The sequence below is a fragment of the Vitis vinifera genome, chromosome 13, assembly GCF_030704535.1.
Source record: "Vitis vinifera cultivar Pinot Noir 40024 chromosome 13, ASM3070453v1".
Taxonomy (NCBI): domain Eukaryota; kingdom Viridiplantae; phylum Streptophyta; class Magnoliopsida; order Vitales; family Vitaceae; genus Vitis; species Vitis vinifera.
In genome coordinates this window covers 19589225-19612005 of record NC_081817.1, presented here as the reverse complement: position 1 = coordinate 19612005, position 22781 = coordinate 19589225, and the positions used below count along the sequence as shown (strand labels likewise).

The 22781-nt window shown below is 37.0% G+C and overlaps 1 protein-coding gene across 4 annotated transcripts; it reads right to left on the bottom strand.

Moving 5' to 3' along the window:
- Positions 1 to 886: 886 nt before the first annotated feature.
- On the bottom strand, positions 887 to 22354 carry LOC100264359 (uncharacterized protein At2g29880). Of its 4 annotated transcripts, none has more exons than XM_019217703.2 (3): positions 21890 to 22354; positions 1683 to 2014; positions 887 to 1604 (listed from the first exon to the last, which is right to left on the bottom strand). In XM_019217703.2, exons 1-3 carry the CDS (start codon positions 21963 to 21965, stop codon positions 1038 to 1040), a joined length of 975 nt encoding a protein of 324 aa, XP_019073248.1. In that variant the 5' UTR covers positions 21966 to 22354; the 3' UTR covers positions 887 to 1037. The 4 variants fall into 4 exon arrangements, with proteins under 4 accessions (XP_019073248.1, XP_002275183.1, XP_019073247.1 ...); XM_002275147.5 differs by having other exon boundaries at positions 1683 to 2038; positions 22151 to 22288; XM_019217702.2 differs by having other exon boundaries at positions 1683 to 2038; positions 21890 to 22286.
- Between the last annotated feature and the right edge of the window lie 427 nt (positions 22355 to 22781).

Below are 22781 nucleotides of genomic sequence, written 5' to 3'. Positions count from 1 at the left end.
CAAGTCGTGCATCCCTTGATTGCGAAAGCTCGACAATGAACCGACGAATCTATACTCGTATGTAATCTCTTAAGCACTTGGAATAGCGCTTCCAATCCCTTCTACTGCTGCACCGAGTGAATGTATAAAGAGCAGTTGGAGAAACCACATGAGGGCTGGTCCTTGAAGGCTGGATGAAGAGACCTTAAAGAGCAATTGTGGACGAAATGAATCTTGATTATCTCATTTGAAAGAAAAAAAAAATGTTTTTTTAAGTGGAAAAAAATTGTTTTTTGATTTTTTTTTAAAAGTTAGAAAACAGTCTTTTGTTTTAGAAAATAAAAAATCATTTGCAATGACAATCTCCAAATAGAGCCTTACTCCCTAATATCAAGATTACGTTTCCAGTATCATTTTCTCTTTCTTTTCGTTCAAGCGTTCTATTCTGCAAAAAGAGCATTTTACCCTCTCTATCGAACCTCTGACAACTTTTCAACTCAAACAAAGGAACCCCATAGTTTCAAGGAGTGAAAGAGAACATAAGACACTTGAATTCATTTTGAAGGGACTAGATTCTACTGTCACTTAGAGCAGAAATCAGACCTGTAATCAGCGCACATCCTGAATCAAACTTGAAGCACCCAAAAGAAGGTAAAGTTTAGCACATAATGTACAAATGTGAGACTTCTGCCATTACAATTACAGATGCAGTTGTTTAGGGCAATAAACCATTAAAATCTATTGCAGAGAAAGCCACGTAGTAATAATATTAATAATAATAATAAGCAAGAGGTGATTCCATCAATTCATAAGATGCAGAAAAATATAGAAGTGAATAGAAAAGATAACTTTTTTCTAACCTACTATTAGCAAAGGCTTCACTCCAACAAGAGCAAAAACCGGAACATTACCTGCAACCATTTGATGATATATACATTCATCTCCAAACATCAACCATATAAAATTGTAAGACAATAATGAGTAAACATTAACCAAACAAGTTTTTCCATAGTATTCTAAACTCTATATCCAAAAAGTCCCCAGCTTGGGATCAATCGCTACTTCCACCACCAGAACTGCCTGAACAAAAATATCTTCCTCATCCGAACATTGTATGTCATGAAGGCTCTGGCTTTGATGGGGTCAGCATTCAGATACTCAAAGGCATACATCTGCCTAGCCTCTTCCAAGCCATCGATTTCCATCACAGCTTGTAAAAGTTCAGACGAATCAACTGAGTTTTTTCTCCGCTCTAGAGCATCCGCTAATCGTCGGATGCTTGTTGCCACTGCCAGCATTGCATCCTGAATTGCCTCTGAGCCACGGGCCCGTTTTGGAATTTGGGACAAAGGCTGTATTAAAGGAGGATCTCCACTACCATCAGGCATCTGTGCATACTCTTGCTGTCCAGTATATGATTCTGTCCCGTCTGTCTCACTTAGGTCTTCTGAACTTGGTGAAAGGTATGAAGCGGAATCATCTTCGCAATTCTTAATTGCAGTTGGCTGGCTTCCATCTGTCATCCTCGCCCACCGACTAGGGGCTTGATAATTTCCACAGACAATTTTTAGCTCATCATACATATCAATTTGCTTTCCCCGAAATCCCCTTGCATCAGGGTGGGCCTACATGCAATACAAAGTATGTGGTATCATGAACAGGAGCGTGCAAAATTTAAGTGGAAAAATAAATACCTGACTTACCGCAATGTATCTCTTCCAAAGATCATCATTGTCACACTCAATCATCTTGGTATTTGGGTTCCACGTGAAGCCATTTTGAGTTAGCATATCTCTCATTATCTTGTACCTTTTCTTGATCGTCTTAAGACGATTAACAACTTTCTGATTATTTAAATTCAAGTTGAAACGAGAGTTGACAGCAATGCAAGCAGCAGTGTATGCATTTTCATTAAAGCACTTGTCGATTTTGTTCCCATTTTTAGCCTGAATGACAAGGGCCTCAATTAAACACTTGTCCATTGCCATGGACCATACGACGTTCCTTCCTTTATGCTTCATCTCCCTTTTCTGTGCTTGAAAGTCATGATGATCCATTCCTAATGTCAGTGAAAAACAGATAACCTTTATAGATTCTAATTAAAAGGCACAATTACCAGAAATTGTAGTGAAGAAGTAACACCATTGTCATCCAAGCAGCAATAGTAACATATGTAAATGTAATCATACACTGATCCAGTATTAGCTTAACATTATTAAAACAGTGACAAATTAAAAATACATGCCAAAATATTTATTTTCATCAGCATTTATTTATAAATGACAATTCCGTGTTATATATGGTACCAGAAAGGGAAAAAGAGAAACCCTGCACCAGCAAGGTAGTTTTGGTAACATGCTGAGGAAAGGGATTTTCACAAGAGTCAAAACATTAATCAAAAAACCAACTCATAGAAAGAAAAAAGAAGTTAAAAACACAGTTACACAACCAATTTTTTTACTTTGAAGATTGGCAATCAGTACCTTCCTAGCATTATAATAAGAACTGTTGCATCAAATACATGCGGCCTCTCATATTAAACACACGCTATTCCAACCATTTGAGAGCCACTGCCATCAATAATGGACATTAACAAGTTAAAAAAATGGTAATCATCAGACACTTCTAAATAATATGTACCATCAGCCAGAAAGGATTTGCATACCTATAAGCAATCAAACAAAGCATGGTTTGGGGATGCCCCAAAAACTACCAAATTATCAAGTTTATCTATTGGAATATGTTCACCGAATCACCATTGCATGCATGTTATCAATAAACAAAACAGCAATAGCCCAATTAGGGCAATGTCACGTAGAACACCTATTCCAAGCTTTTTACCAATGAAATCCCTGTTTTGAGGCCTGGAAGTGTGCAGGTAATAGGGTGCAGTTTTAGTAAACTAAATTCGCTTAACATTTTTTTTATGATGGGCAAAATTTGCTTAACAAGATATTAAGAATGAAAATGCCCAGAAAATACAGGAAAATGTCTTTTACCTATATATTTGGGGGAGCAGAGTGGTCATGTTGTTTAAACAGTTATCAGGGAGTTGGATAAGGGGACTGCAGGGGCAAAGAGGTTACATTTGACCTCTTGTTTAAGGCCCATGCCCTTGGGAATAGTGTTGCAGAGGCCAAGATAAGAAACAACATTGGAAAATCAAGCTGGTTTTATGGAAAGGAGCAGAGAGATAAAAGAGATGATCTCTATTTTTACTTCATTAGTTGATGGAAAGGAGCAGAGAGATAAAAAAAGAGAGAACTTCTTTAAAAATAAATAAATAAAGACCTTCATATGGTGTTTATCAACTTAGCAAAGGCGTGTGATATGTTCTGTAGCAAATTAATTTAATAAGTTTCATGATGAAAAATGAGTAACAATCAGATATATTAATGTGGTCGTGAAAATGCATGACAGTATTAACTAGTGTGAACAGAGCTGGAGGAGAATCCAGTAAGTGATTTCTAACTTCAATGGGGTTTACATTCAAGATCAGCATTGAACTCACTTTTTCCACTGTTTATGGATGAACTCATACACATCTTTTTTTTATCAGAACTACCACACATCTTAAAGATGTACCTTGGTGCATTTTAATTTTCTGATAATATAATTCTAGTTGACAAAACTAGATTAGGGCTTAATTCTAAATTACTGTTAAGAGATGTGCTAGAATCCCAAGATTTTAAGTTAAGGAGACTAGGTCAGTATATGGGGAGTCTAAGCCTAGTAAATCTGGAGGAAGAAATGAGGGTATTTTAAAAGTTGATGCCTAGGAAATCTGGATGAGCTCCTAGCGCGAAAGCCATTTATCGATAGTTATACAAGGCGATCGGAGATCCCTACAGAAGATAGCTTTAAGAAGCCCGATGCTTAAACTCAAATTGCCATAGATCGCGATGAACTCATCAGATGAACTACTACAGGAAAGAAGACCAATTTGACCGAAGACCCTATAGACCGTTACAAGACAGCTCGACCGGGAAGTAGCATATCTTTCAAGAAAGAAATTCGGTTACAAGGTATTCGCCCTAATTGAATAAAAGCTATCTTGAATAAAAGAAGGGAAGTGGTTTTGATTGGATTGATGGATTGAGGACTAAAGTCATGCTTTACCAATTTCCAATACCTACTCTTGATCCTGCTGATGTAATTGTTGCATAAAAAGCTTCTATTTCTTTAGCACCTACAGTCATGCTGACCGAAGCACCTGTACTTCAATCGATGAAGCAAGGTAGGGAGATATCGATTAACTAAGCACGGGAGATATTCGCTAAACAGATAAGCGGGATATTGAATAAAAGAAGGGAACCGTATTCGTGGACAGATGAGCGTTTGCGACCGTTTACAAGAGTGAATACTGAAACAGACAATTCCAAATGCCCTCAGACAGATGCCACTAAACAAGTAAAGGACAACGGACAGTATTCGTGGACCGGGAAGAGCAACTCTCATTCAAGGAAGTGGACCGTTGACGACAGCAGGCCGGGAAGGACAGATGCTAATAAAAAAGCCGATTATCGCATGTTTTTAGAGGCCTGACCCATCTGACCCCGTAAACTCGCGATATTTAGCAAATAAAATAGGCCATTCCGGACCTTTTCCTCATGTCGCTACCAGCTACAGATCAGATATGACCGGTTGAGGAAAGAAGAAAAGAACAGCTGCTAACACGGGCGGTAAGGCATATCTTTAATAGAAAGAAAGATATCGATTCCTTTATAGTTATAGTAGAAGGGGCCAGCCAACCCTTATTCTTGCTTACCGATATGCTTAAGAACCCAACAAGGCATGACCTGCAAGAGGCAGAGCTCAAAGGAAGGAGAGATCTTTCATACAGATTGAGTACTGATTCCGACCGTTACAGATTCAAGATTCCCGGTTGGGCCGATTGATTAGACCGACGGCCGGAAAGGGGTTGGGGAATAATGAAAAGAAAGAAAAAGATTGACGAAGGGAGGACAGGACGGGAATGAACCAAGCATAAATGAGAAATTGCGCGAAAGCCGTTGCGAACAAGCAAGGGATGAGCTGCGCGAAAGAACTTGATTGATAAAGGAGCCCGTTCGGGCCCCCTATATAAAGGGCTTTAGCCTTTTCTTGCTCGTTAGCGCTTTGCTTTACTAATTCCACCGCCATTTCCTCAATATTATCAATCTCCCCTATTGGAATCAGCTCACTCTTGGCCAGATTGATCCTAAGCCCAGAAGCCGCCTTAAACCACGCCAAAATCCATCCAAGATGAGTTAATTGATCCTTGCTGGCCTCGCAGAAGAGAATAGTGTTGTCTGCAAAGAGCAGATGAGACACCATAATCTCCGCATCCCCTCTACCTTTTAGCCTACAACCAGAAATGAAGTTCCCCTGCACTGCCCGCCTAATGAGTGCACTCAGCACTTCCAGGCCCAAGATAAAAAGATAAGGAGAAATTGGGTCTCCTTGACGTAGACCCTTAGAGCTGGAGAAGAAGCCTTCTGGGACCCCGTTAATAAGGACAGAAAATTTTGCCGTTGAAAAACACCACCACATCCATTCCATCCAGCGCGACCCAAAGCCCATTCAAGACCTTCATAAGGAAGCTCCAGCTGATGCTGTCGTAGGCTTTCTCAATATCCAATTTGCACACCAGCCCCTTTTCTTTCCTCTTCTGCCAGTAGTCAACCACCTCATTAGCTATGAGAGAGGCGCCTAGAATTTGTCTATTATGATTGGTCGAACCACATTAAATCTTGTGTTATTATGTGAGTGTTTTCTAATTCATTTTCATTTGTTTATTTATTGCCCACTTGCTTCTATATAACAAGTGGCAACAAAGCTTCACTAGCACAAGTGGTATTAGAGTCCAAATTGAGATTTCTAAAAGAGTTAAGAAACATAGGAGGATTGAAAAAGAAATTTTGGTTAAAAGTAATACCTAGAGCATGTAGTTCATCATCTAGAACAAGTGTAGTCTCCCCTACACACTTGTTGGATCTTAAAAGGTGGAAACATGAAGTAGTTAAATAATCTGAATATGTGGTGCACGAGGATACCATGACGCATGAGAGGCTTGTGGTGTATGAAGGAGATTGTGGCACACAAGACAGTCATCATGTAGAGTAAGGATTTGGTTCATATAAGTTTTCAAGTGGAATATATTAGGTGACCGACTTGATTGTGACATATCAAAGGAGTAATATGTATCAATAGAGGCATGAGCAAAAAAGTCACATATATAATGGAGACATGTATTACTAGAGATAGAAGATTGACTTTAAATAATTTGAATATGTGGCACATGAGGATACCATGATGCATGAGAGGATTGTGGTGTATGAAGGAGACTGTGGCACACGAGGATACCATGGTACACAAGAAAGTCATTACCTAGAGTAAGGACTTGGTTGAGATAAGTTTTCAAGTGGAATACATTAGGCAACTAACTTGATTGTGACATATCAAAGGAGTAAAATGCATAAATAGAGGCATGAGCAGAAAAGTCACATATATAATGAAGACATGTATTACTAGAGATAGAAGATTAGCTTGATGGAATTTGATCCAAAATACAGATTGTTGGGAAGTATCTCAAATTCCTAACCGGTATATGTTTATTTTGATAAAAAATATTATAGAGTATTTTATACATTGGTATTTCCTTAGAAAATAGATTTTTTTATAGAATCAAGGAAAGTTGTTAAGACCCTATAAATATTCTAGGTCATGAGGAGGAAAAAGTTACGAGATGGATATTAGCATGACAAGCCTATACCAAGCATGAGTTCTAATTTTGCATGAGAACTCATGTAGCTCTTTGGAGAGGTTTGTAGCTCTTTAGGAGTTATGGGGGGGAAGTGTTGGTTTGGGGCGGATTCAAAATCCTTTAAGATCTCAAGGAGATGGTTAAAGGAAAGGTAGTTAGCTTGATTGTGGAGAGGAGTCGGGGTTTTTCCTCTTGGATCAGATTTAGCGAGAGAGACCTTGCTTGGTTGTTGGAGGGGGTAGAACTTTGTTGTGCTAACTGTGACAATATGCTAGCTAGCTTGGATTGGAAAGAAGGGGGAAGGGTTTTCAAGTTGAAGCTCAAAAGCAATAACATGGGAAGATTCTTGCAGTGTTCGATTTGATCGTCCGAGGAGAAGAGATTTTCCTTAATATTCCTAGAATGGAGGGGTGTTGGAGGGGGTTGGAAGACTCTGGCAAGCAAGTTGAGGGCATTAGTGTTGTGTCAACAAACAACTCTTCACAGTTGATTTAGGGGTTTGTTGGTCAAAGAAGATTGTGTGCAGGAGAAACATCACGCAAAGATGTTTCTTATATTGATGTTGTGATTGGTAAGAAGAAGGAAGTGGGTGAGGTTGTTTGGATCCAATGTGGGTAAGAGGTTGTAGAGAGCAATTTGAAGCGTTTGAAGCACAATCTTGTGGGTAGTTGGGACAGTTGTGTTGATGAGGTTCCAGACTTGGGTTCTTTTGACTCTTGGGTAAGAAGCAACTAGAATCTGGTAGGGAATCTTCATATAAAGTGGCTTGGTAGTGTTTTGTTTTTGTTAGTTTTTTATAACGCTAAGGACGTCAAAAGGGTGCACAACTTAGGGTGTTCTATAAATGGAAAAAGTGTGAAGTTGGATTGGTGGAGCCCCGAAGCAAGATGTTTAAAGGAAAGGGTTTCAGCCAGTGAAACTTGGGTAAGAGTTGTTAGGCTCCCTGCGCACTTGTGGGGAATGGAGTCTTCAAGATAGTGGACAATGCTTGTAGAGGTTTTATGGGTGTGGATGTGGAAACTGAGGAGAAACGACACTTATAGTGGGCTAGAATTCAATTATGCCCCAACAGGAAGAGAATGCCTGGGCTCTTACATGTGATGGTAGGATCTTCTGTCTATGTTTTTCATTTATGGTGGGAGACTCTTAGTGTTGTCAAAAGCAAAAAGCAATGTCAAGGCGATAAGACTCCTTTTAGCCTAAAGCAAAAGGTGAAAAACAAGGCAATTGCCTCTATATAGTAAGACAATAAAAAATATACATATATTTACCTATTCAATACACAATCAATATAAGTGTTGTCTTCAACAATCAACACTACTAATTTTTCATCCCTCATGATGCCTTATAAATCTAACAAAATAGTAATAATAATTGAAAGTGTTAAATATTATACTCTACATCATAAGAAACATCATATTGTTTAGAGATATTCATCCTGTCTAAATGCATATTCTAATTTTTCAGACATCTAAAAAGCCAAATAAAAAAACAAAATAAGAGATTAAACATTCTAGAAAAGGTTTGAGCATCATTATCATAGTCATCATTGAAATTAAAATTGTCATCACTTCCATCAAGACTAGATTGATAGCCCTCCATCTTATCATATCTATGATTGATAATATAATATTTTATCTTATACTTTGTTTAATCTAATGTTAGATTGAATGAAATTATAATTTAAGTATGTTTAATCTTAACTAATGGTCAAAGGCGATCGCCTCTATGCTTTGCGCTTTATCTTAAATCGCCTAGGCATTGATTCTTTGAAGCCACCTTGCTTAGGTCTTCAAGAGGCAACTTTTATCTGCCCCGCCTGGCCTAATGGCTTAGACAACCTAGGCAATCATCTTTGATAACAGTGAAGACTCTACCCAGTTTGTCGATCATTTCTTCAAAGAAGGATTGCAGGGTGTTGGAGGTCAGGGATGCTTGCAAGGGAAGGCCATGCATGGCAAGGCGAGTGGGGTTGGGCATCGGGAATCATGCATGTTGTCAAGCAACGTTGAAAGGGCCCTTGCATGTTGACTCAACTTTACACAGTTCAAGGCCCTCTATTTGCAGTAGTGATGTGGCGACTGTAGGGGTTAGTGAGGCATCGTTTAGTGAGTCTCCCTTTTTGGCTCACTTCGGGTCAACGGGCATCACAGGCCCTACCCCTTTAGGACCACAAGAGGTAGACTTTGAGTACGTTGGGCCCAACTTTTTCTTTTTATGCTCACCGACTTTGGTTGTTGGTTTCCCTGCTTTGGGTTAGACCCTTTCTATTGAGGGCCCTTGCAATAGTGGACCCAATAATTTATATACAAGGTCTTTTTGGTTAACAATCAAAGACCCAGAAGCTTTTCCCAAATCCATGCTTCTTGTTGACGACTTAGTGCCCTGAGTTTGGTTCGCCTTCTGCCGATGTAGCCCTCTAGTTTAAGTGGATGGTCTCACAGGCTTAGGTTTGTCCTCTACTCTCATCTTGGGGAGTAGGTCTCTCACTATGTCTCCTTTTTCTCCCAAAGACAGGGGTACTTGTTGGTGAGAGATATTATCCATTGGAGGAAGCAGACCAAGGAGTTCCAGTTCGAAAGAAAGGATGAGTGTGGTGTGCCCTTGCTTCTGTCTTCTAGTGTGGGGTTGGATTTGGTTTCACTAAAGATTCATCCTTCCGATATCATGAGTGCACACCCAGTTGGGTGCGGTGAAAATGTGGGTGGGAAGGAAGTGAAATCAAAGGAGACCTCGTCGATTCTTACAAGAATTTCATCTCCTTCAGTGAGTACTTAGGTTTTCTTGTGGAAGCTTTGAAAAAGAAGTTAGACTCCCTTTTGAGAAAGTTGGAAGCCCGAACGGGTTGAAGGGTGGTGGGATCTAAAGGTAAGAGGAGGCCTTTCTTTGCTTCTTGTTTTGAAAGGGAGCTTAGAAAGTTGGATTGCTTAGTTAATTACAACCTCTCAAGCGGCAAAGGAAGACGAAGGAAAAGTATGAATTGGATGTGGTTTTTGAAAGCCCGGGATAGGGCCTTAGGTAGGGAAGGGAGGTGGAGAGGAAAAGGTGGTTTTCATAGAGGGTGGATTCCTCGTTTTTCTTGGAATTGTGGGTTTGGGAGCCAGGTGGCAGCTTGGTTTTGTTTGTCTTGTTGTCCTTAGCTTGTTAAGGCTTAGTGTTGTTGGTTTAGGAGCCCTTTGGTTCGAGGTGTAGTTTGTCGTTTTCTCCTTTCACTTGCTTTTTGGCACTTTTTGTATACTTCGTGTGTCCTTGGTGTGCTTTCTTGCGCTTTTAATCCATTTGCTTATTTACCTATAAAAAAAAAGTTTATACCAAGCAAGTAGGGACATGCCAAAGAGTAAGCAACACTCAATAGAGAGAAAAATATCAAGTTTCAATTATAGATAGCAGGGAAAGTTGGGATGCTTGAAGGCTCAATAGTTGTATCTATTTTTTTTATCCTCTATGATATTCTCTACGATATAGTAGAATGATTTTCCCTCATCAATGAATGTAGTTGGCATGGTTAGCCAAACCACATTAAATTTATGTTCTCATGTGATCACTTTTTCTTTTATTTCTTGTTTAATGTTTACTTGCTTCTACATAGCAAGTGGTATCAAAGCTTAACTAGCACAAGCCCACTTATGCACCAGTATGCAAGAGGGAATTAAAGATGCCAAAAGATAAAGAGTTAGACAAAAATAGATATGTGAGAACATCATCACAAAGAATTCAATACAGGATGTGGTTCTAAAATATAATTAAGTGGTTAAAGAAAAGGTTTAATGTAGCCATCGAAAAATAGCTAGGACTTAGGAATTGTGTTGTTCATCGGTCAACAAAATAAGTTTCATGTTTTTTTTTCGGTTATTGGAACTAACAGTCTTCCTTTTCCCTATCTCCAACTCTTGCCACTTGAGCCAAGCCTCACAGGCTAGTTTATTTGTTTTTTCCCATGATCAATTCCTATGTAATGTAATCAATTAATCTAAAACACCAGTCAATCAAAGAATTGAGTTTTGTAGGGCCCACTAACTAAATCCATAGTTGTATGTCAAACATAAACTAATCAAACTTTCATTATAATCACGTTCACTATTAAGATCTTTGCACTCTTAATTGATTTTCATCAGCAAACACAAGAAATTACACCAAAAGCTTTACCCTTTTTCAGTAAGACAGAATTAGTGATTAATACTTTTTTTCACTAGAACATCTCATTTAATAGCAAATTACTTAAGACATGTACATTTAGTAAGTGATCTACAATAACCTTACATTATCCTTGAAATATCATTACAAATTATGGACATTTTGCCAATTTCCTAGGCTTGCTCTAAAAACCATAAATTGATTAGCATATAACATATAATATAACTAAAACAATCCCTTGACCTCATCTCAATTTATTAAAATAAAAAAAAAATAAAAAAAACCTCATTCCAACCAAGGAAGGAAACTATCACTGTCAGTATTATTGTAAGTCAAAAGACATACAAATATCGAAGGAGAAATAGATGTTGAATTTGAAACTAAAACATGTAACCTATGAAACTTTTAGGAATGATAAAAAGGACAATATGGAACAATAGAGCAAAATATCACAAATAACATGCGATGCAAGTGCAAGTTAGCAAGCATGTAGAAAATGTTTACTTTTTTTTTTTTTTTTTTTTTTGATAGGAAACGACAAAGGCATATATTAATATAAGGAAAAGTACAAGAGAAGGATGAGGAATCCTCCCCCCCAAGAAAACAGAACTACAATGAAACAAGTACGAGAAAATACAAAGTAGATACAGACAACTACTATGAGTTAGGCCAACCCAATGGAGTTGCACGCCGCTAACCAATCAAGGTGAATCACATTAAGGGGAATCCCCTTAAAAACCTTAGAACAAGAAACCCAAAGAGAAGCAAGGAAATGAATCATGTCCCAAAGGTTCTCTGAATTCCTTGATTTATCCTCAAAAATCCTTGCATTTCTTTCCCGCCACACCACCCATAATATAGCAATGCACGCAGCTTGCCATAATACAATCCCTCTCTTAGAAGATCCAAAACCATTAAAATTGATAGATATCATGTCAAAGACGCTCCTAGGAGGAACCCAATCTATCTCTGTTAACTGAAATAATCTGTGCCACAACCCCATCGTCATAGAGCAATGAAGAAAAAGATGATCTACTGTTTCTCCCTGCTCCATGCACAACATGCAAATGTCGGGACTAAGTGCTTTGTAGGGTCTTCTCAACTGTAACATGTCGTTAGTATTAACCTTCTTGTGAGCCACCAACCAGACAAAGGACTTGATTTTGAAAGGGACTTGAGAATTCCAGACTAACTTGGTAGGGAAAACTGAAGGCAAACCAGATATTTGGGATAAGGCAAGGAAGAAAGATTTGACTGTGAAAAGTCCTGAAGAAGATAAAGACCAAGATCTCTTATCTGGAACCGAAAGTGATAAATGTAAATGATCAAGAGACTGCATGAGACTTTCTAATTCTTCTATCTCGGAATCGGAAAGGTTACGACGGAAGTTAAAATTCCAAGAGAAGGGGCGAGTGGATCCGAGAATTGAAGAAATAGGAATGTTTTTATCCATTACTACTCTAAGTAGTCTTGGAAAACGAACCCCCAGAGATTGATCCCCCCACCACAAGTCTTCCCAGAACCGAATTCTATCCCCATCTCCTACCATGAACCGAGTAAACTTGGAAAAATCTTGGAAAACTTGTGCAATAGCCTTCCAAGGACAACGATGTGACCATCTAACAACAGTGTTGGCGTCCCAACCATTAGAGTGTGATCCATAAATGCTTAAAATGACCTGATGCCACAATGTTGAACCCTCCCTTGGATACCTCCATAACCATTTCCCTAAGAGAGCGGAATTCCGTAAGGAAATCCTTCCAAGCCCCAAACCCCCTTTCATCTTTGATTTACACACTACCTCCCAACTAACTAGATGATCTCTTTTGCCTTCCCCAACTCCAGACCATAAAAAATCTCTTTGCAACCTCTCAATTCTTACTGCCACGGAGGCGGGAATCTTAAACAAGGAAAGGAAGTAACAAGGCATATGAGTGAGACAAGATCGAATGAGAGTTATCCTGCCTCCAAAAGATAAATACGCCTTCTGCCACCCATCTAATCTGCTAGAAAATGTTTACTAGTTGAATACAAGTTACTCATTCAAACATCTAACATAAAGACAAATGTTCGTTCTAAGATCACAAGGATGTAATGTCTTCAAATAGGAGTCTTCTTAGAACCTAATCTTTGTTAGAAATAGTAGGAGTGACAATTCATGTTGGTGGGTCGTGTTTGTGTCATCTCATGATACAGGTACTTGATCAAATGGGTCAATTCAAACATGACACAAATGATAATCAGGTTAAACATGCAAATACGAACACAAATACAACGTGACTATTAAAGAGATAGCACGACATGACATGTATTTTAATTATCAAGTCAAGTTGGGTGAGGTTTGTCACAGCATGCTGAACCTATTAACTTGACATGTTTATGGCTCAATTAATCTTTTTAATAATCATGATAAAAAAAAAGCTAGTTTCAATTTGAAATTAGGGTGTATTTACCCATTCGCACTTCCCTAACATTTGATAAATTTAAAATAATATTAATTTTTAGTGTTTTTGATGATAAAGGAAAAAAAAAATGTTTTAGATGCATTAAATTTGGTCAAATAAGTGATTAGATGGATTAAAATGACATGACCATTAAATGGGTTATTTTGAGTCAAATTCAAATTATACAAATTAACCTAAACAAAAATTGTTTATTAAACAAGCTATGCATTTGACTTGAATGTTATTAAGCTCAATTAAAACTCATAACAAGCAAGTTAAGTTCATGAGTCATGTAAAATTTCGCCACCCCAAAAGAAATAGGCCTTCTTTCAATGAAAGAGAGGCATTCCAAGAATTTCTATTGAGATTGGCTATAAATTAGGACTGAGCTAACATTATTTGTTTAGTGGCATCCTATTGCTTGCTTAATTAAGCCCTCTTTTTGGGTGTTTGTCCTTGTCTTATATTGATCATACTGACCTAGTTCTATCATTAACATTTGCTTATAGAATCTCCTTTAGAACGTAGCTTCCTTCTTCTATCTATCATTTCAGCTATGTGCCCATCCCTCCATTCCAAGTATGCGGTACCCATCAGATCCTTGTTTTTTGTTGCTTTACACTAATATTGGTTTTAGTTCTTTAGTATGATCTCTTTGCTTGCCCTACCCAACTGTATGTTCTCCATCCTAATCAATGGCATTGGCTATTAGCCATCCCTCCACAAATCATTTGATGTAAATCTATCCCTTTGGCTTTGAATGCATTATGTTCCCCTATTCCATCTTTATTCTTTCCTGTATTCTATTTTCCAATCAATCCTTCCAACTCTTCAATTGCTTGTTCAATCAGCACAAGCAATCGAAGTGATTCATTAGGCCTAAGGCTTCAGTTAAAGAGCTTAAAGATAGCTATGTTAAGAGATAACTGAGAATGTCATGATGTTGTTAGAATCTCACATAGGCCTTTAAGGCCGTCCTGACCTATAAATGAATCTTTATGAGCCATTGAAATATTCTAGATCATGACCAATGCCCTGATTGGTCCTAGCTAACTTCTTTATGGGTTGTTTCTTCTTTAATAGCTGCACATGTATTCTTTACCTGCTTATGCATTCATACAATAAGATTTTACTACTCAAACTGCATTTTGTAGTCATCACCAATGCATCATAAGATTCACCATGACAAGAGCTTCTTTTGGCCTAGTTTTATTGAAGATAAAATCCAGAACAGAATGAGGACAATGTCTTGACAAGCATATTAGACCAAAAAAAGTAATCATATCCCATTTAAGTTGAGCAAGCCCCTTTATGGGGTTCAATACCTTGGGATTTTATGTTCATAATGATGTCATGGTCCCAACCCCAGTGGAATTTGTTTAAACGTTTTTCATTTCCAGCCATAAAATCAATTTCTAGGGCTGTTACTTCTTTGGAGCTTTTTGATGACCCTCTCCTAAAGACGGAGGTTCAAGGTTTGGCAGAGCTTGTAGGACAGAATGATGTTCAACAGGCCTTCCAAGTCAAAAACAAAGATGATGACGTCAGTCTATAACAAAAATTAACCATTTTGTCTAGGCTAGACCATGAACGTCATGTACTAAGGTGGATTAGTGTTCACTAAATATCATATGATTCAGTCCACCAATCTAGGGTAAGAACAAGATAGTCTTAGAAGTTAAAGGTTAAACCGCAAATTCACAGAGCATCCATATTTTTCAAACAAAAAAACACAATGCAAGATCTACGACCACCCTAATGTTGCTTAGTGCTTAGATGCAATTGAGTGGTTCTTAACTTCAGTAGTAGAGAAATTTAGTAATTCTATAGGCACTGCAGTATGAGGTTGAGATTTTTATTTAGAAAACTGGAAGGAAAGTAATAAAGCTCTTCTAACTTGTTCTAGTTCCTTCTTGGGGTAGGTGGTCTAGTCCTTTCAACAACAACCAAGCTGATTTGGAAGGCAAAGTTCCTCATAAATTAGGGGTTCGGTAGTTGATAAGGAGGAGAATTCCAATGAGTTAATGACAACTTTTTGGTTAGAAGACCAAATAAAGTGTCATCTCTCAATGGGTGTTCATGCATAGAGCAAGGACATTGATCATTTATTTATTCATTCATCCATTCCCCACACCTATTACTTGTGGCAACATCTCTTTTCACTGTCTATCATGGCCTCAGTGACTTGGGGAATTTCCTTCCTAAATGGAAACCTGCTTACAGGTATCAGAAAAAAGATGAAGAGGAGACATGTCATTGCCCTTCTTGCCACAATTTCAGTAAGTTGGCTTGGAAGGCATGATCTTTGAAGGGACTATTTGTTCATGGAAATTTTATGCCACACAACAAACTTGTCTTTTCTTTGGGCTTCAGTTTAAGAGTTGAAGGGGTTCCTTCAGAATATTTTTGGCAGAAGGAAGGAAACATTATTCTCAAGGGCGGTTTCTGATCACATTGCCTGCCAGTGCAGCCCATTTGGAAAAGGTGAAAGTTCACTCTGGCAATGCATTTTAAGCACCTCAGATCCGATAGTAATTGGAGAGCCTAAGAGAGATGGAAGGGGAAATATTCTGTTTATGTTCTCAAAACCTGCAGGCCATGACCTTGTGAGAAGTCTTGCAGGTGTCCAAGAGGCAGCAGATCTAAAAGCTCGTGGTAGAGAGAGATTTGATTGTAGTATTTTAAATAATTAGTTAAGCCAAAAGTTTAAGTTATTGAGGAATGGGCCAGCAATATAAATCAGGCTAAAACCCACCCTCACCTGAAGATTCAACCTGCACAGAAAAATCAGAAATTTGAGCTCGAACTCAAGATTTTTATGGCCTAGAGCTCCAACACCATGTTAAAGAACTAGTTACAAAAATTTAAAACTGTTAGAGAATGGACCAGCATTGTGTGCTAGCTAAAGGTAATTTCCAGGATGGGCAGGGAAAGATGAGATCTTGGTACAGTAGTTATTTTATGAGAGAGAGAGATCATAGGTGTTACTAAACTGTTGAATACACGAGTAGAAAGGATAAAGGGGGAACCAGGACGCAGATTTCCTAGCTTTAGGAGCTGCATACTCAGAATGTTTTCTTCAGGATGACATTCCTTGTCTAGAATTCTTGTTCGGGGGGTTTTGTGGTGGTGAACTTTGGTTTCTCTAGGTTGGGTCTTGTCTTTTACTGAAAGATTCCTCATCCTTCTTATCTCCTTCAATTCTTTCATTCTTTTAGCAAAATACTTTCGGTTACAAGATAAATCTATTCCATTATTCATTTTAACATTGTATACAACTAATCTATATTTTGTTTTTTGATCCAAACTAATCTATAATTTTTCATTGAACTCAAGTAACTTGTATGTCAATGATTAAACCAACTATAGACATTATATTTTAATAAATTTAAATACATATATGCTTTTGGTTAAATAACATATTATGTGACCTCAACCTATTAAAAAATAGTGAAGATTTTTAATCATAATTTATAATCATCAATATACTAAATAAATAAAAATAAATAAAACCTTTTTAGAAAGTCTAAAAACATAAATTAATTGATAAAATAGTTCTTTACACTGATTCTTCAATATATTGACTAAGGTTTGAAATCGATGTGAAAAAAACAGCAATGATGCATGAACATCTAAGATTGATACACGAGCATTTAAGAGGTCAGGTGGTACACATCTCTATCACCTTTTAAGACAAAAGGAAGCTCCCATTTCTAACCCTACTTCCTCATCCAGTGATTCTTCCTCATGAAACCTTGATCTTTATGAAAACATCAATGATTGAAAAAGTGATAAGTTTTCCTACCTCCTTTTTGGGGAAACACCTCTCTCCTTCTACTTGGAATGAGAGATGTTCATCATTGGATAGAGGCCATTTCTCCTCCAAGCTCTTTTCCCAATTTCTCTTCAAGAATGAGAACTCAGCCCCATGAGCAATTGATTTTCCATCCAATGATGAAGATTTAGTTTCTCTTGAAGTGAAGGAAAAGATTCACAGAGGAGCATCAACAAAGAAACTATGAGACATGTAGGATTGGAATTCATAAGCATGTTTCCCAGAGCTTATGTTTTCTAGGAGTCTTTATTATCTTGAACCTCCTAGTTATGGCTTCTATTCCAAATCTAATTATATTTAAAAAGTCATTTTTGTTAGAAGTTTCCTCTTAAACATTTTATGTTCTATACTCTATTTCTCTATGTTTTATTTTTGCTTCCGCAACAAATTTTCCATACCAATATAGACAACTTCCTAACATAAAATGAAAATGGAGCTCAAATTTGGATAATGGACTTTTTTTTTTTTTTATGACTGAGGAAACTTCCATGACCAAGCCCTTAGGACTCTCCATGGGGACCCAAATCTTGGGGTGCTCACCGCACTGATAACAACTAGCATCAGGTAAATCAAGGTATTCAATTAGCGACAAGATTCGAACCTGGGACCATGCGCCTCTACCACACATCCTAGCATTCACCCAAACCAATTAGGCAACCCTGCCAGGCTTGGATAATGGACTTAAGAGGGATAGCTTGATCATTTAGCTTTGAATGTATGCTTTCTTATGGCTTGTTTGGCAATTATTTTGAAAACAGCTCCCAAAAAACAGTTTTTAAAAACAATTGAGAACTCAAATATGAAAAATAGTTTTCTTAACTTATTATCAATGAAGATACTGTGCAAATTATTTACAATAAAAAACTTCCCAAAGTATTCTCTATATTTTCAATTGTTTCTCAAAATACTCTACAAAAAAACACCTAAAAACACCTCAAAATTGTTTTTAAAAATAATTTATTATCAAAACAAATTCTCAAAAAACTTTTTTCAACAGAAATTTTGCCAAACATATTTTTTGAGTTAGAAAACTGCTTTATATTCTAAGAATAAAAAACTATTTTGAGGAACGGTTTCCAAAAAAAAAACCCTTGAAATGTTCATATGATACACACACACACACACACATATATATATAATATGTATATCATATGTACACATACTTATGAAAATATATACAAAATTGCTGATATTTAAGGTTCTTAAAATGGTACTTGACATTTTTTATCACTATTTTAAGAAGAAAAAAAAAAGCTTTCAAAAACTCCTTTAATTGACAATGAGTAAAATGGTAATCATTTTATTTTTTAATTAGAAACAAAAGATGCATTAATTGTGAAGAAAAAGTACATGAGAAGGATGAGGGGTCCTTCCCACAAAATACAAGAAATAGATCAAAGTACGACTAAATAAAAGAATTTCTCTATGAGTAAATTTTTTTTAAAAATGATTAATTTAAAAAAAGTTTTGTTTTAAAAGTAATTCAATTTTACTGTAATAAATATTCAATAGTAAAATGTTCTATTTTAAAACAAGAGATAAAATTAATGTTTTATTTTAAAACAAGAGTTTTTTTTACTGATAGGTAAAAGGCAAAATATATTAAAAAGCACTTGGAATAGGCACATCAATTACTTAATGTATTAAGCGGTTTTTAGATGGTTTTTAGTTTTAAGTGGTTTGTGATTTTTGTCATCAAACACACTTAATTAGGGGGACTCACTAATTTTTAAATCAGCACTTATTTTGGTTATCAAACACCCCCTTACTGTCCAGAAAACCAAGAAACCATTTGAAATTTTAGTAATTTTTTATCACTAAGCATCATCCTACTTTATCCATAATCCATCTAGAACCCAAAACCACTTCTCCAACCATGCAAGCATTATATCAATCAACTAGTGAGGCCATACCTTAGGGACTTTTTTTACTCTCTTCCTCCATCAGGCAACACAGTTGGTCATATTGCAAAATTCAAATACCAAACCGAGGTTTTAGAATCTCAATAAAATATCGATATCAGCATATGGATCTTAGGCCTCATTCTGCTAACACAGGTTCCGATTTCTTTTATATCATATAGCATCTTGTTTATCAATCATTTGGTGCTTTTTATCCCTTTTTCACCTATTTATAAGAAAAAAAAATATTAAAGAAAACAAAATTTTCAAAAACTGATTAAAAAAATAAAGCAAAATGAAAAAAATTTTAGAATACCTCTCTTTCTTTTTCTCGCCCCAAAGATGTGTTGGGCATTGGATTCCTAAGGTCCCATTTCCTCCAAAGCTTTCTTTTGTTGCCTCTCAAAAATTTGGCACTCAAATTCTGTTCCCTAAGCAAAGTTGGGATCCTAAGCTTCCTATGAAAGTTAATTAGTTGATGCTTGACAAAAAGTTAATACCAATCATCTAATCTAGCTTAGGAGGTTCTGTAAAGCTATCATCCCTTTGCTTTCTGTTTTTGGAGATGGATAGTCAGTAGACAATCTTTTTCTTCATTGCTCCTAAGGATTAGAGTTACAGCAGATGTCATTTCCTTTTCCAAGCATGGGGTGCCCCCAAATGCATAGCGAAAATGTTGGTCATCTCGTTCCAACATTACAGGAGCAGCCCAAAAAGGAGGACACCGTGGAAGGTCATTCTAGATATCTTGGGGGGTTTTAGGCTTTAGCAAAAAGCTAGAATCTTTGAGGACAGGAGGAGGTCTGTGGTTGACTTAGGGGAGAGTATTTCCTACTCATAAAGGGGGATGATCATCACGGTTGAACAGTCTCCTTCACCTCATCGAAGTCTTAAGCTCAAGGTTGATTGGTGTTCTTCAAATGAATTTTGGTGGCATCTTCAAAAATTATATGGTGGGATTATCAAGACTTTCTCGAAGCCATCTGGTTTTGATTGGCTCTTGAGTTGAAAGTTCTAACCTCACAAGAATGCTAGAAAGAGGCAACATCATAGAGCATTCTAACGTTATGGTCGTGGGAGGATCCTATAGAACTTACTCCTCATTCTGCTTGGAAAGGAAACATCAACTTGCTAACAGCCAACTCAAATAGATGGTTCAGGCTTTTGAGAGTTGAGTTTAGTCATGAACTATGTTACTTGGACATGCTCTACAAGTGACGAGAAAAAATGTTTCTAAATATTGGATTTGTCTGAACAGGGCACCTTAGGATATATGTAGTTAGTTTGTGTAAGTTTGATTTAACAATCATAAAAAATAAAGATTATTTATAAGTTTTCACAAAGATAAACCAATGATTCATCCATTCCACGACCAACAGAAAACAAAGGAAACATTCAACCACCAAAAAAGAGCAAAATAAATTTGAAATATTGCAATATTAAATATAGGGATGAAATAACAATATAAATCATAAAAGAAAAAAATTAATCCTGAATAATGTCTTTTTCCTGCGTTGGTCAGGGACGGGATTACTGAAATAGTAAGGCCTTTTCTCAAATGCCTGGGAGGCTCGAACTTGAAACCTCTAGTTCATTCTAGAGGGCACTTCTGCTAAGCTAGAAGCCTACAACCCTGGAGCTTTAGTCCTTCTTAAGACCCCTTAAAGTTCAAGATCTAATGCAAGGATGATATCCAAGGCCATTAAGAGGAATAAGCATGTCTGAGCATTGAACAGCTACCTTAAGCAAAATGCTGGAGATGAGGATCATCTGTCCAACACCTCCCCTTCCAAGACCCTCCCTAGAAGATGTTCACTGTGTGGTTGAAGAGCTTTTTAGATAGGTAACTGTGTAGTTGAAGAGCTTGCTAGGTTTTCAAGCTAATAATTCTGTTTAAAACTTGACTTGGACTCTAGTATCAATCACATATCATATCCTGACAACCGCATAACTTCATGTTAAGCACAGATGCCATTTTACCAGTGAAGGATTTGGGTATCACAAGAAGTGACAAACGGTGATTATATCAACAAAAGAAGAGTAACACTTCAATTGGGTCCTCAAGGAAATGGAGGAAAACACTGGATGAAAAATTCAACTCTATAAAACTGGAGAAAGCCTCCAGCCATGCAAACTATTTATTCCTTTGAATTATTGTTTAGAAAAAATGGATAAGCTGGCCTCCAACCAAAGCCACTGGCCCCCAGAAAGTGGCTACTATCTCAATACAACCACCATCAGCAAGAGCGCAACACTGCTATCAGCACCCACTCCATCAACAAAACCACCAAAAGAGGGAGAACATCCACTAAACCAAACCCAACTATCTGGATTCAGTGTAACAGTGGGAAACATTTTCTTTCTCTTGACAAAATGGAGAATGTTGTAAATATTCCAAAATTTTGTCACTGAAATTGGTTATTCTGTAGTCTCGTAGAAAATGAAGCCTAAACTACAATTACTAGAGACACATTCAAACACAGCTATCTCATGAATCCCTTCAAAGCAAGTATGATAAACTAACACTCAGGAAAAGAAGAGTCAATCACTCAATAACATTAATTGCTAAAAGCAAGAACAATATACCAAACCAATATCATAGTACGCATTCATTTACGAAACGGCAATCAACAAAAGCAAAATTATTATCACTAAATTGAAAAAATAAAAAATAAAATACAACGCAAGTCGCTTCATCAATTGAGGCTCCAACAGTATAGAAAAAAAAATGAACAAGGAGAAACAGAGCCGCAGCTGAGTGAAGATAATTGGAGAAACCCTAACAAAACCTATTGCCCCGTTTGGTTGTCGAGAAAAGAGGAAAGAAAAGAAAAGGAAATTTTGAGACTACCGTTTTTCTGTATTTTTGTTTTCCCGACGAAAAAATTGCAAAACTCATAGCAGTTCAACTGGATAGCTGTATGCATGCTCAGTTGAGAGGAGTCTCTTCATTTCTAGGGTTCCAAAAATAATGAAAACCTCTTTACATTCAAAATTCCGATTCCTTCCTTTTTCTGCATTTTCTTAGCAGTCAAACCGAGCGGTGCAGCATATAATTCACATCGACGTTCGTTTACACTTCCATTAAAGAGATAGAGAGGGATATGTATACCTGTGGCAAAAGAGAGAAGAGAATCGGATCTTTGGCTTGGGCGTAATCGCTGGCCGTCAGATTGCCGATCTCGACTGCATCGGTCGTTGAGGAGTTGCAGAGAGACGGCGTCACAAACAAGGATGAGAAGGGCAATGAGTCATTGCGGAGGTTAGGTTTTTCTCGAGAAAAATCAAAATTTTCCCCAGCGACACTTTCTCGAAAACCAAACGCGTGTAAGAAAAAAGGAGAGTTTTTACTGCGCTACGGTACACGGCTGTTGCGGTGAAGGTGTTGGAAAGTCCTATGATTAAACGCCACGTACACAAAAAATTGAAAAGGAATTCATATTTAAAAGGAAGATGACTCACCATTTGAAAAACACAAATGGCATATCCATAAATTCTTTGTAAAATTAAAAGCATTATTGATTGAATTCTTAAAAATAATCTAACTGTAAAAATCTATTTGAAGGTTTATCATTTCTTGATTTGGAATATACTTTGCTGATATAAAAATATAATTTTAGATTTCTTTATAAAGTAAAAAAATAAAATTATTAAAAATATCCAGGGAAAAATATTTTTTCATAGAAATATCATTTCGTGTTTTTGTTTGAAGAGTAACCATTTTTTTATGTAAATGTCTTTGA